Here is a 12,050-nt window from a genome sequence, read left to right as displayed (position 1 = left end):
ACAATCGGACCGATGGAGGTGCCATCTATCTAAATCTAGAATCCTCACTACAAAGGTGGCGGCACATTTTTTAACTTCTAACACACATACTCATTTGAATGGAATATCAAACAGGTGCACTTGCTCTTCACCATGCTCACACTGGTGGCGATTCTTATGGAAACTCCATATCCATCCCAAATTAAGTTTTTCTTTTGACGGTTAATGCATGATGGACTTCCAACTAGGGAGGTGATTGGAAAATGGATTGCGGTGGACACATCTTGTGCCTTCTGTGGGAATCACCATGAAACCATTTGGCATCTCCGCCTCTCCTGCGAGATCACAAAGCACATTTTGGTTGTAAGCCCTTTGGGATTACAGACTGCTACCCTAATTGGCTTTTCCTTTCAGGCTTTAATAATGTATTTTTTTAAGACTTTACATCGGTCAAGGGATGACCTAAACCGATTTTTTTCTATCTTCATCATTTTCTCCTACTTTATATGGTTCTATAGAAATAAGATTTTGTTTGAGAATACCAAACTTAACCCCCATCAAATTACAAGCCATGCTATGTGGTGGGTTTCCCAATATAACCCATCCTCTCACTTCGATGAAGTGAACAATCATCCTTCACCCAACAACCAAATCCCCAAATTCCCAATTCTAAACAAACCAATCATTATCTGTGCTATTAAAACCGAAAAATCTATGATTGGATGGGTTGTTTGCTTTATTTCTGATGGTAAATGTCCTTTACTAATGACTGACTACATAATGACATGAGACATTTATGAGGGAGGCGCAAGGGCGATTCTATCAGGACTCAAGGAGGCTACAAAAAGGAAATGGGAAGTAAAGGAAGTATGGATTAACAATACCTTTTTGACAAAATTGACCTTTGACCTTTCCTCCATTTTTGGCCACTAAGTGTGGCACCTTTTTTTTTTTTTTTCTATAGATAAACAATGGCAGCACTTAGATTTCTATTTAAACCATCACAGGAGGTGGTTCTTTTGTTAGAAAAATGGGTCTCGAACACGTTGCATAGGAAGGAAAGGATGTGTATAACTCATTGGGACGGCTGTATCTAATTCTCTCAATTATTATTATTTTTATTTCTATTAAAAAAAATTACTTAGAAATGGATTTTGATCAAATCTCTATCTCACACACAACTGGAAGTTACTGATACTTGTGATGTTTTTGATCTTTGAACCATACTTTTTGTGGCTCATATGAAATTCTTTTTTTTTTTTCTTTTTTCTTTTTCTTGTAGTCCAAATACCAAAATTGACTAGTCGCACAGGTGGAAAGGAGATAAAGCTAGCAAGCTGGAGCAGAGAGAAGACAAAGGAAGCATCTTTGAAAAGCATGCATCTAATTTGAACCAAGCTATAACTCTTGCTTTGTGTTTTTGGGTAATCCATCTCTTAGCTTACATTGTCCCTTAACCAAAAAGCAAAGGCCACTTACTAGCACAACATTTCAATGGCATTTAATGAAAAAATAGAATGAGAAACCTAGGGTATGATTGTAAATGAAAATATGAAAGAGATATTTTACACTACAACAAATTGCTACAAATATTAGCACAAATGAGGAACAATCCTTATCCAATCGATTTCATTTACAATCCCCTCATATCATATGTCTTATTTTGCTTTCCTCAAATCCATTTGTAGGAAACTTGATTCAATTTATCTTCACTTTTGGAATGGTGATAATGATCAATCAAAGAAATCTCACCTCATTAGTTGGCATAAGGTATGCACTCCTAAGTCTCAATGAGGTCTGGGGATCATGGATTTTGAAACCCAAAATAAGCCCTTATTTTGAAATTGGGATGGCGCCTCATCACTGAAATAGATTTACTATGGGCCCTAACAATTACTTCTAAATACTACCACCACAGGTTGATTTTTTTATGGACAATCATTAAAAAAAAAAAGGGTTCTTATGACTTGAAATAGCATTGTAAGCATTATTCCCACTCTTCAAAAATTGGTCTATATTAAAATTGGGGTAGGAATATTAATTTCTTGAACTAATCCATGGATACCAAAAAATATGAATTTTACTTTTAATAGACCTATTACGAACATACCAGGTGCCTAATCCCGAACTCAAGTATTTGACTTCATGTGTGGGAATGTTTGGAACTCTATTATACTAAATGCTATGCTCTCACTCCCCATTGTGAATCATATTCTAAAAATCCTAATTTCCTTAAACAATGTTATTTGGTGTTGTAAGTTATCCAAAACAGGGATCTTTACTACCAAATTGGCTGAGAAATACTTAACTATTGGCTTATCTACTAACCAAATTGGATTATCAAACATATGTGCTTACTTATCTCTTTGTTCTCGTTGGTGGCAGTTTCTCTATAAAAACAAACTTCATCCAAAATTTAAGATATTTTTCTAGAGACTAGTTCATAGAGTTCCCACTAAGGACATTCTGGGAAAATTGATGGACATTGATATAATCTATGGATTGTTTTATAACAAGCAAGAATCAAATAGACCGTATTTTTCTTTATTGTGAATTTTCTAAAAGGATATGGGCATCGAGCCCTTTGGGTTTACTGATAGAATTCTTCTCTGTTTACTCCCTTAAGCATGTTCTTATGTACTTATTTCATTATGCTCTCAACGATAATTTAAACGTATTTTTCACTATTTTCATCATCACTTGCTATTACATATGGAAATATAGGAACAGAGTGATTTATAATTAGGATAAACCAAATCTATATTTAATTATTCATCCTGTGAAGCAATGGACTACTCAAGTATACCCATCCATCTCCACCTAGGTGAACTCCCCCCACACGACTCTTCCTCCTCCAATTTTTCATTATGTGAACCCACCAATCCTCATTTGTGTGGGAGTCACTGATACAAATACTGCATAGGCTACTTATATCATTGTTAAAGATAGTGGTATCTCATTAATGGTTGATTATATGATGATAAAAAATACTATCGACGCAAGCACTAGGGGGTTTCTCATGTGCACAAAGTAGGCTAAAGATGCAGTGTAGAGAATCAAGGAGATTTGGAGCGATTCAGTAAATCTTTAACACATAATTTTTTAAGTAAATAATTTTTTATCTGGTCCCATTTTTTGTCTTAGGCCCAGTAACGATGTGGTAATACTAATGAGACTTATTTAGGAGTTTGCAAAACAATCTCATTTTATTAACTTTAACTCCTACAATGATGTAATATCCTTTCTTTCTTCATAATGAAATCTTCTTGATTTTCATAAAATAAATATATAAATAAAAATGAAGTCCATAAAAGCTATTTCTATCTTTAATCCAAAAAGTGTTGCAGGTCTCCTAAATAGAAGTTGAATGACTAATTTCATGTATCCAAAATATCTGCATAGTACACAACTGGAATGTATAGCAGATCCTAAAGTCATATAATGGCCGAATAAATTACACCATTCATTTCCCTATTACAACATCCAACCATAGATTTCAATATATAGTTCAACTTGAGGCAACATGATCACTTACCCTATACTTTGATTCTATCCCTTTATGAGCCTGGCTATCACAAAATTCTAGTTTTATACTGTAAGAAGAAAATAAATATGGTTTAAAGATAAGTAGGTTAGGGGGTGGGGGAACCTCAAAACTATCACTGCATTGTGGATATGCAATTATATAAATGTATTTTTATTCCTCCAATAGACCAAAATCACAGCCTTCCATGTACGAGTAAAATGCATGTGCAAGTATTTAAACAAAGGTTTCAAATGTTGCATAAAACCAGAACTCTTTAACTTCCAATATAAATTTATAAAAGAGGGTGAGGATGAGGATGAGGAGGTCATTTTATGGTTCTTGGAAACATTGAGAGAGGTGAGCAAATTATATTACCGACTAGTTAGTTAGACAAGGTGTTTGATACGACTCAAGTGGATCACACATCTAACGGCCCGCACCAGGAAGAGCACATGAAGAAATTACCTTCACGCAGGAGCACCAGGCCATGAAACAAACCCATCATCCTATCCGATAACTTGCACTAATCTGAGTGGATTCAAATAACAGAATTAGTTAGCAACGGTCTTATAATGATTGTCTATAAAGAAAGGAATGAAATGAAAGAAGAGGCATCCACTGGAACCATTGTGCAATCACTATTTTTTATATGATGAACTTATTTTTATTCCTTTTTTGCTTTGATATGTGTAAACCCACCTAATTGGATTAACCTTATTATGGAATGTGTCCGTTCTGTTATTTTGGTCATCTTGCTCAATAGGCAGTCGCAAATATTTTATTACCTTTATTAATGATTACAGTAGTTATGGATATGTGTATCAATTAAAAAATAGCAAATGTATTCCAAATTTATGAAAAAAAGTTGAAAGGTAACTGGAAAAGACCATCAAGGTACTGAGATTTGACAGATGGGATTTTTATGGCAAGTATGATGTAACTGATCGAGTTCCTGGCCATTTGCAAAAATCTTGAAAAATATGGAATTACAGCACATTACAACACACCTAATGCTCCTCAGCAAAATGATGTAGTTAATAGGAAGAATTGTGCTCTAATAGTTATAGTTATAAGCATTATATTTATTTCTATTCTACACGAGAGTTTATGGAGTGAGGTTCCGAAGACTGCATCATATATAGGGGTGTCAAATGGTGCGATTTTGGTTATTTGGTTTGGTTTCGATTCGGTTTACATTTTGATAAGGTGAAACTAAAACCGTACTGGATAGGAATAAGGTGAAATCAAAATTGTTTTCATCCGGTTTCAATTTAAGCGGTTTTTAATTGGTTTTTATTATTCGGTTCACAATCAGTTTACATGGGGTTAATACTGTCGTTTTAGAAAATGCTTTGCATCCTACAGCTAGTGTGAATCCTACATATATTAAATTTCCTAAAGAGTTAAGACAATATACATTTATTTTTGCCAAAGACAATATATTTTCTATGTAAAAGATTACACATATTATAACTAATTAACTATGATCCCAGAATTAGAAAATCAAGAAGTGTGATTGCGTGAGAGTGAAGTTCCCTTCTCGGTTAGTACTTTGCTTCTTTTTTTTCCCTTCCCTTTTTTCGTAGAGACCCATCGAAATTCAAAATACTTTTAAGTATTTAATACTAAGTGCCAGTTAACCGTCGGCTTTCTGGTTCGGTTCGGTTCCAAACCACAATTATGGCCTATAAAACCAAAACCAGATCAATTTACTACGGTGCGGTTCGGGTTGGTTATAATTGATCGGTTTCGATTCTGGTAAACGGTTTTGGTTATATATTGACACCCTTAATTATATATTCTGAATATAATGCCTAGTAAGAAAGTGTCTAAAACACGATATGAACTATAAAATGGGAGAAAACCGAGCTTGATGCATCTATATATTTGGGGTTGTCCCACAGAAACAAGGGTATACAATCTAAATGAAAGAAAACTTTATCCAATAACTATGAGTTGTTTTATCTGGATGATCAAAATGGTACAACATTTATTATACATCATATCAAATGAAAATTGTTGAACTCGCGCAAAATTGATTGAGGGTGATGAATTAGTGGGAGTGTCAAACACAAAAATCTTGTTCTTAAAGAGATTACTAGTTTCGAAAACATTTCTATAGCAATAGGCACTATGAGTTTTCAAGAACCCAATTATGATGATGTTCATGAAATAGTTTAAAATTTTCACCAAAGGTTCATACAGAACAAATTCCTGAGCCTACACATAAAGATAAGCACCATCACTACTTAGAAGATCTCAAAGAGAAAAGAGAAATGCTATATCAGATGATTACATTGTGTGTCTCCAAGAATTATAATGTCCTTTTGGCACAATGACAAATCCTTCATCTTATAAAGAAGCTAAGAAATGTAAGTATTCTCAACAATGGATTTATGCTATACAATATGAAATGATCTCTAGGGAAAAGAATAGGGTTTGGGATCTAGTTGAACTCCCAAAAGGTGCAAGAACAATAAATTGCAAATGGGTCTTCTAGACAATGCAAGAATCGAAGGAGAAAGTAAAGCTCTATAAAGCAAGAGTGGTTGTTATAGGTTTTACCCAAAGAAAATGAGTGGACTATCAGGAAGTATTCTCACCAGTTTCCAATGAATCTACTATCATGAAGTATTCTCACCAGTTTTCAAAAAAAATCCATTCCAAATTATTATGGCACCAATTGCACATTTTAATTTATAATTGCAACAAATGGATATTAATACCATTTTATTCAATGAAAATCTGGAAGAAGTGTATAAGATTCAACAAGGGTTTTGAAGATATAGTAAATAAAGATAATGTTTACATATTAGAGAAATACTCTTATGGGTTAAAGAAAGCTTAACACCATTGGTATCTTAAATTTAAAGAGGTAGTAACCTCATATGGTTGGGTTGAAACATTATTAACCAGCTTATTTACTTAAAGACTAGTGGGAACATCTATATTTTCTTAGTGTTATTTGTTTTTGACATATTATTATCCAATAACAACATTGGTATTCTTCAAAAAGAAATTACTCACTAAGCACTTTGAAATGAAAGATATAGGTGAAATATCTTTGTTCTTGCCATTGAGATTTAAAAGAATAGAGAACTTGGTATCTTGAGCTCATCTCAAAAATCATATGTAGAGAAAGTGATTAAGAGATTTCAAATGAAAGGTTGTTCTCCAAGATTTTTACATATCATTAAAGGAGATAAATTCAATAAGTTCCAATGTCCTTTCACAATATATATATATATATATATATATAGAGAGAGAGAGAGAGAGAGAGAGAGAGAGAGAGAGAGAGGTCCACCGATGGAAGACCCACAATCATAAATCACCATAAGTAACCCAGCAAGTCGAATAGATCAAAATGTTCTTAATCTGTTGAGACATATATCTCTGTGAATTTAAAAGTTAAAATCAAACCATGGAATTAGAAATCCACAGAAAACAAATGCATCTCCTTTTCGTCTCTTTTTTTGCCATCATCATCTTCCTCTGGTCACAGAAAAAAAAAGGCATAAAAACTCGAGTGTTGAGCTTAATCTAGAGAAGATTCTTAAGCCAAGAAATCTAAAATATAAGGAACTCTACCCACATCCCTTTCACGATCCCATTTTCTTCTAATGCGACACCAGAATCCATGGTGGTTGTTGCTGATATTCACTCGTTGCTCTTTGATTTTTAGAGAAAAAAAAAATGTTGAGCACAGTTGTAGCCAAAGAGGGAGTCGGCGAGGGAGAGGGAGCCGGAGATAGAGAAAAATTCTATAAAGGACAAGTAATGGGATAAAAATCCTCTGTTGTTCTAATCGTCTGTTTTTCCATGTTTTGCTAGGTGCAGAACGCGACACGTAGACAGTCCATCACCAACGGTCAAGATTAAGAAGGTTGGTTGAAACTCTACCAAAACCGGGTTGAGGTTTGTGAACCAGACCGAGATTTGTATGACCCAACCCAACCCGTTAACTCCTCTCTTCTTATTCACTCTCTGTTATCTCTCTCATTCCCGTAAAATCCGTTTCCTCCTCTCTTCTTCTTCTTCTTCTTCTTCTTCTTCTTCACCCTCTGTTATCTCTCTTATTCCCTCTTACACGCTATCTCTCGGTTCAAAGGATACTTGCAACTGATCTCATCTCGGCTATTCTTGAAATAGTGAGCGTGTTCGAACATCAACGAAGCCCCCCTGCAACCCTTCTTGTCTTCTTCAATCTCCGTTCTCTCTCCTACGCATTGATATCGCTCTCTCTCAATTGCCTCGAATTAGAGAGAGATTTCGAACATCAACGAAGCCCCTGCTGGTTCTCGCGCACACTGGTTCGATCACCCTAAGGTATGAAACCTAAAACTTACTTTCCTCTTCTCTTCTCTCTTCACTCTTTTTTAAACCCTAGATATTTTCTTATTCACTCTCTAACCAGAAGCTTCATACACGCTCTCCCTCTTCATTGGTTATCTCGAATTACTGAGTGATTTCGAACATCAACGAAGCCCCTGCAACTGATCTCGCACACTTACTGGATTGATGACCCGAAGGTAAGAGAAGAAAGGGCCTTCCTTGTTAATTACCTTTTTTTTTTCTTTTCTTTTTTTTTGTGTAGCAAAGGAGCAGAGGAGCAGAGGAACCTCAATGGGATCATATTACTTCCCTCACTGGTAGTTTGTGAATGACAGTAAATTAGTGAAAGTTCTTGAATGATTATAATTCTCAGAATTTTCTCATCAGTGACTCCACACTGGTCTTGTTTTTTTCCCCTATCTTGATCTGTCAGCCGATAGACCAGCTCTGGTCTTGTTTTTTTCCCCTACAATCATTCTCCCTTTACAAGGTGAGAGGAACAGAGTACTAGCAAATAGGAATTAAGACATTGAAAAAAAAAAAAAAAAAAGACATTCATAATTTTTGTATATAAAGGACCAACCAAATGTTCCTTCTTTTTCTTGATAAAAAAAACAAAAAACAAAAAACAAAAAATGGGGTCAAGAATCAAGATAGAGGATGAAGCAATGAAGTTTTTTAAAAATTGAAAGTCAATGCACTAAGAGCACTAATAACTCATAATATCTCCTAAGTTAGGTGTTTGAAGACATTTGTGGCCCCCTAAAAGCAAGGTTAACATGGGTGGAAGCCATTATATTATGCTATTCCATGAAGGAGACCATATATGGAAGCTTCTTATATTGTTTGTTTATTTTTTTTTCTGAAGATCTCTTGTATTGTTTGTTTGTTGAATCCATCCAAGTATCGAAGGTTTATACAAATAAGTTTATGAGTTGCAAGGCCAATTAGGAGGTAAAGCAGGTGATCAGGAAATGAGGATGTGGGAAGGGAGGAAGGAAGGAAAGGAAGGTAGATGATGAGTTTGGTCAAGTGAATGGATAGTGGAGATGGTGGAGGTGGAGGTGGAGGTGGAGGTGGAGGTAGAGGTGGAGGAGGGTGTCTCCTCTCTCCACTCTCCACTCTCCACTTGCTGTAAATTAAATGATGGAAACTTTGAAATCTATTCATTTCGATTATTTTCTTATGGATATTGCATTTTACAGAGAAATGGATGCACAACAACGGATGTGTAGCTGTGGAGAGGTGATGGTCATCCGAACTTCTCAAACGGCGTGGAATCCTGGATGAAGATTTTACAGATGTCCGATAGGTGGAAAACATCCGGGATGTTTTATTTGGTTGGACCCAGTATTGAGGAATTATACTGAAACTGTAGACACAGGAACATGTTATTCAACAGAAAGTGTTAATAGGAACACACGGGTCATCTCAGCTATTCGTCAACCCTCCTATAGTCCACAAGTGCGGAAACAAATACTAGTGGACCAGTCGTTGCTCAACCATTATTATGGTTTAACCATCTTCCTATGTATTTGGGTGTTAATTCTCTCGTGCTATGTCTTTTATGTAACAGCCTTGTAAATAGTACTAAAGTCTATTTCATATTATGTATGGAGTAAATACAAGATCAAGACTTTATGTAAGATTTCATAATTTTTTTTTCCTTTTCGGATGATTATTAACTTTTGTTTGTTAATGAAAAACCTTCTCATAAGCACCTTGAATTTGCTGCTTGTCTCTAAAGATGATAACTCATTCCCAATTAATTGTATCTGAATATTTTTCTGGACCAGGTAGGCTTGTTATGCATTAGCCTTTTTTCATTTCAAATTCTCCCTCAATATCTATTCTTCACTTGGAGCAAATCTGATCTGCATCAACCATGCACCGAAATTTAAGTGGCTAGGCAGTCTCCGTACAGTATAATTCTAGAATGGCTATGGAGACACCTACAGTGTGCAGATTGAGAAAGGGAGGATGGTAGATCAAGGTGAAAAACCTACAATTGTTTCATATGGAGCATTGCTTAGTGCCCTTGAGAAAGGGAAACTCTATGATGAGGCCCTCCAAGTATGGGAACATATGCTTAAAGTGGGTGTTGTGCCAAACTTGTATGCGTTTACAATTATGGCATCAATTTACGCTGGACAAGGAAGGTCTGAGATGGTAGATTCCATCATCCGAGATATGGTTTCATCTGGTATTGAACCAACTGTTGTTACTTTTAATGTGATTATCAGTGGGTGTGCACGGAACAGCATGGGAAGTATTGCATTTGAATGGTTCCACCGGATGAAAGTTTTGAATTTCTCACCAAATGAGATAACATATGAAATGCTGATTGAGGCTCTCGCGAAAGATGCTAAGCCAAAACTTGCATATGAGCTGTATTTGAGGGCTAACAGTGAGGGATTTCACCTTTCTTCGAAAACTTATGATGCTGTCAGAGTTCTGTAACTTGGCAGATGTTCCTAGAAGATGTAAACCATTTGAAAGAGAGGAACTTTATACTCAACAAACACATGAAAACTAATAAATAAAGTTTAAAAGAGGGTAGTGAACATTGTTCATTGAACTATCATACAACATATCCATTGAGTTGATATCTGATTCAAGCTTTAATATGGATCCAACAATAAAAATGCTACTATTTTACGGAGGGAATTGAACAAAAAGAATTTTGAACATTAGATAACGAGAGGCTCTCCTCCGTTTGGTGTAGTACTCTCAACTAATCAAAGTATGCTGCACAGTAATTACTATGTGCTTTCGCTTAGCTAATACGGACCTGTAAGTTTCCTCTACCATTCTCTCTCCCGGACTAAACTCACTATAAAATGGGGCTTTGTAAAGGATCTGATCAATGATATTACCAGAGACTCGATCAATTCTGTCTCAGAACTGAATATTCATCTGAGAATTCACAAGATGATCATTCCTTTCCATTACCCAAGGCTTCCTCTTGGTTTCCTCCTTTTGATAACTCTTTTTTTAGTCTCTCTGTTGACACTTCCAACAGTTGAAGCTAGAATCCGCCATTATAAATGGGAGGTTAAGTATGAATACAAGTCCCAGGATTGCTACAAGAAGCTGGTGATCGCAATTAATGGAAAAACTCCTGGGCCATCCATCATTGCACAACAAGGTGATACTGTCGTTGTGGAGCTTAAGAATAGTTTGCTTACAGAGAACGTCGCAATCCACTGGCATGGAATTCCACAGGTACAAAGCTTTTTAATTCCTTCTTATTGAGTTCCTGATTTCAAACTTTTTGAGATGTTGCTTCATGGGCTCTTGTTGCTAATATGCTTCTCTTTCAGATTGGAACTCCATGGAGTGATGGAACAGAAGGAGTCACTCAAGGAAGCTACTGAATCAAGTGCAGAACCGAGTGCAGAGCAGAACCATAAAAATTGAACAGAGATGAAGCAAACAAGCTACTGAATCAAGTGCAGAACCATAAAAATTGAAGGGAATATGAAAGAAATATGAAAGAATTTAATCATTTACAAAGCTAATTCAAATTTGAACTCAATATAGGAATTTAATCATCGACAGAACCAGAAACATAAACATAAACTTCAGATTCAAGAAATCAGAGAAGTGAAGTAGTTGATTAGTACTAGGATATTGGAAATCACAGGGAAGAAGAAGTAGATGATCTGACCTATTAACAAATGGAAGAAAAAACTCAATCCAAAAATCAATTCACCAGAAAGCACAATATTACAACCCAGAATTCAGTACCCAAAATCTGCAATCATTTGAATCAACCAGAAATTCAAGAAAATCAACTCAGAAAAAGCAATGTCCATCACTATATTTAACATGGTGTGCAGAGAACAAGTATACCAATATAGCCATGCACAGAGGAACTAAGAAAATCTGGAATTCTTGGACAGCAGATGTTAGAAAATGCAGTAAAGAATGCACAGACTCTATCAAAGATACTCACCTATTGAGCAGTAAAACATTATTCATATCAATACCTCTTTTCACCATGCACAGACTCCATCAAAAATTGGAGAAAATACAACCCAAAATGAACAGTAAAACCTATTCTACTAGTAGAGAACCAATAAGCGTCAGAAGTCCCATTTTTTAACATAACCAGACTGCCTATCTGGTTTTACAAAACTAATTCAAATCTGAACTCAATCACAACCCAAAAAAATAACATCAAACCTACATTCGTCAAAAACGCAAGATA

General features: G+C 35.5%; 1 protein-coding gene across 1 annotated transcript; it reads left to right on the top strand.

The window, feature by feature from the left end:
* The first annotated feature begins 9,817 nt into the window (after positions 1-9,817).
* Positions 9,818-11,214, top strand: LOC122057993 (protein LOW PHOTOSYNTHETIC EFFICIENCY 1, chloroplastic-like). Its single transcript, XM_042620366.1, has 3 exons — positions 9,818-10,244; positions 10,836-11,062; positions 11,161-11,214. Exons 1-3 carry the CDS (start codon positions 9,818-9,820, stop codon positions 11,212-11,214), a joined length of 708 nt encoding a protein of 235 aa, XP_042476300.1.
* The last annotated feature ends 836 nt before the right edge of the window (positions 11,215-12,050 follow it).

This window comes from Macadamia integrifolia, chromosome 12, assembly GCF_013358625.1.
Source record: "Macadamia integrifolia cultivar HAES 741 chromosome 12, SCU_Mint_v3, whole genome shotgun sequence".
Classification (NCBI taxonomy): Eukaryota; Viridiplantae; Streptophyta; class Magnoliopsida; order Proteales; family Proteaceae; genus Macadamia; species Macadamia integrifolia.
The sequence above is the reverse complement of the archived record's forward strand: the minus strand, read 5'-3'. Positions and strand labels throughout refer to the sequence as shown.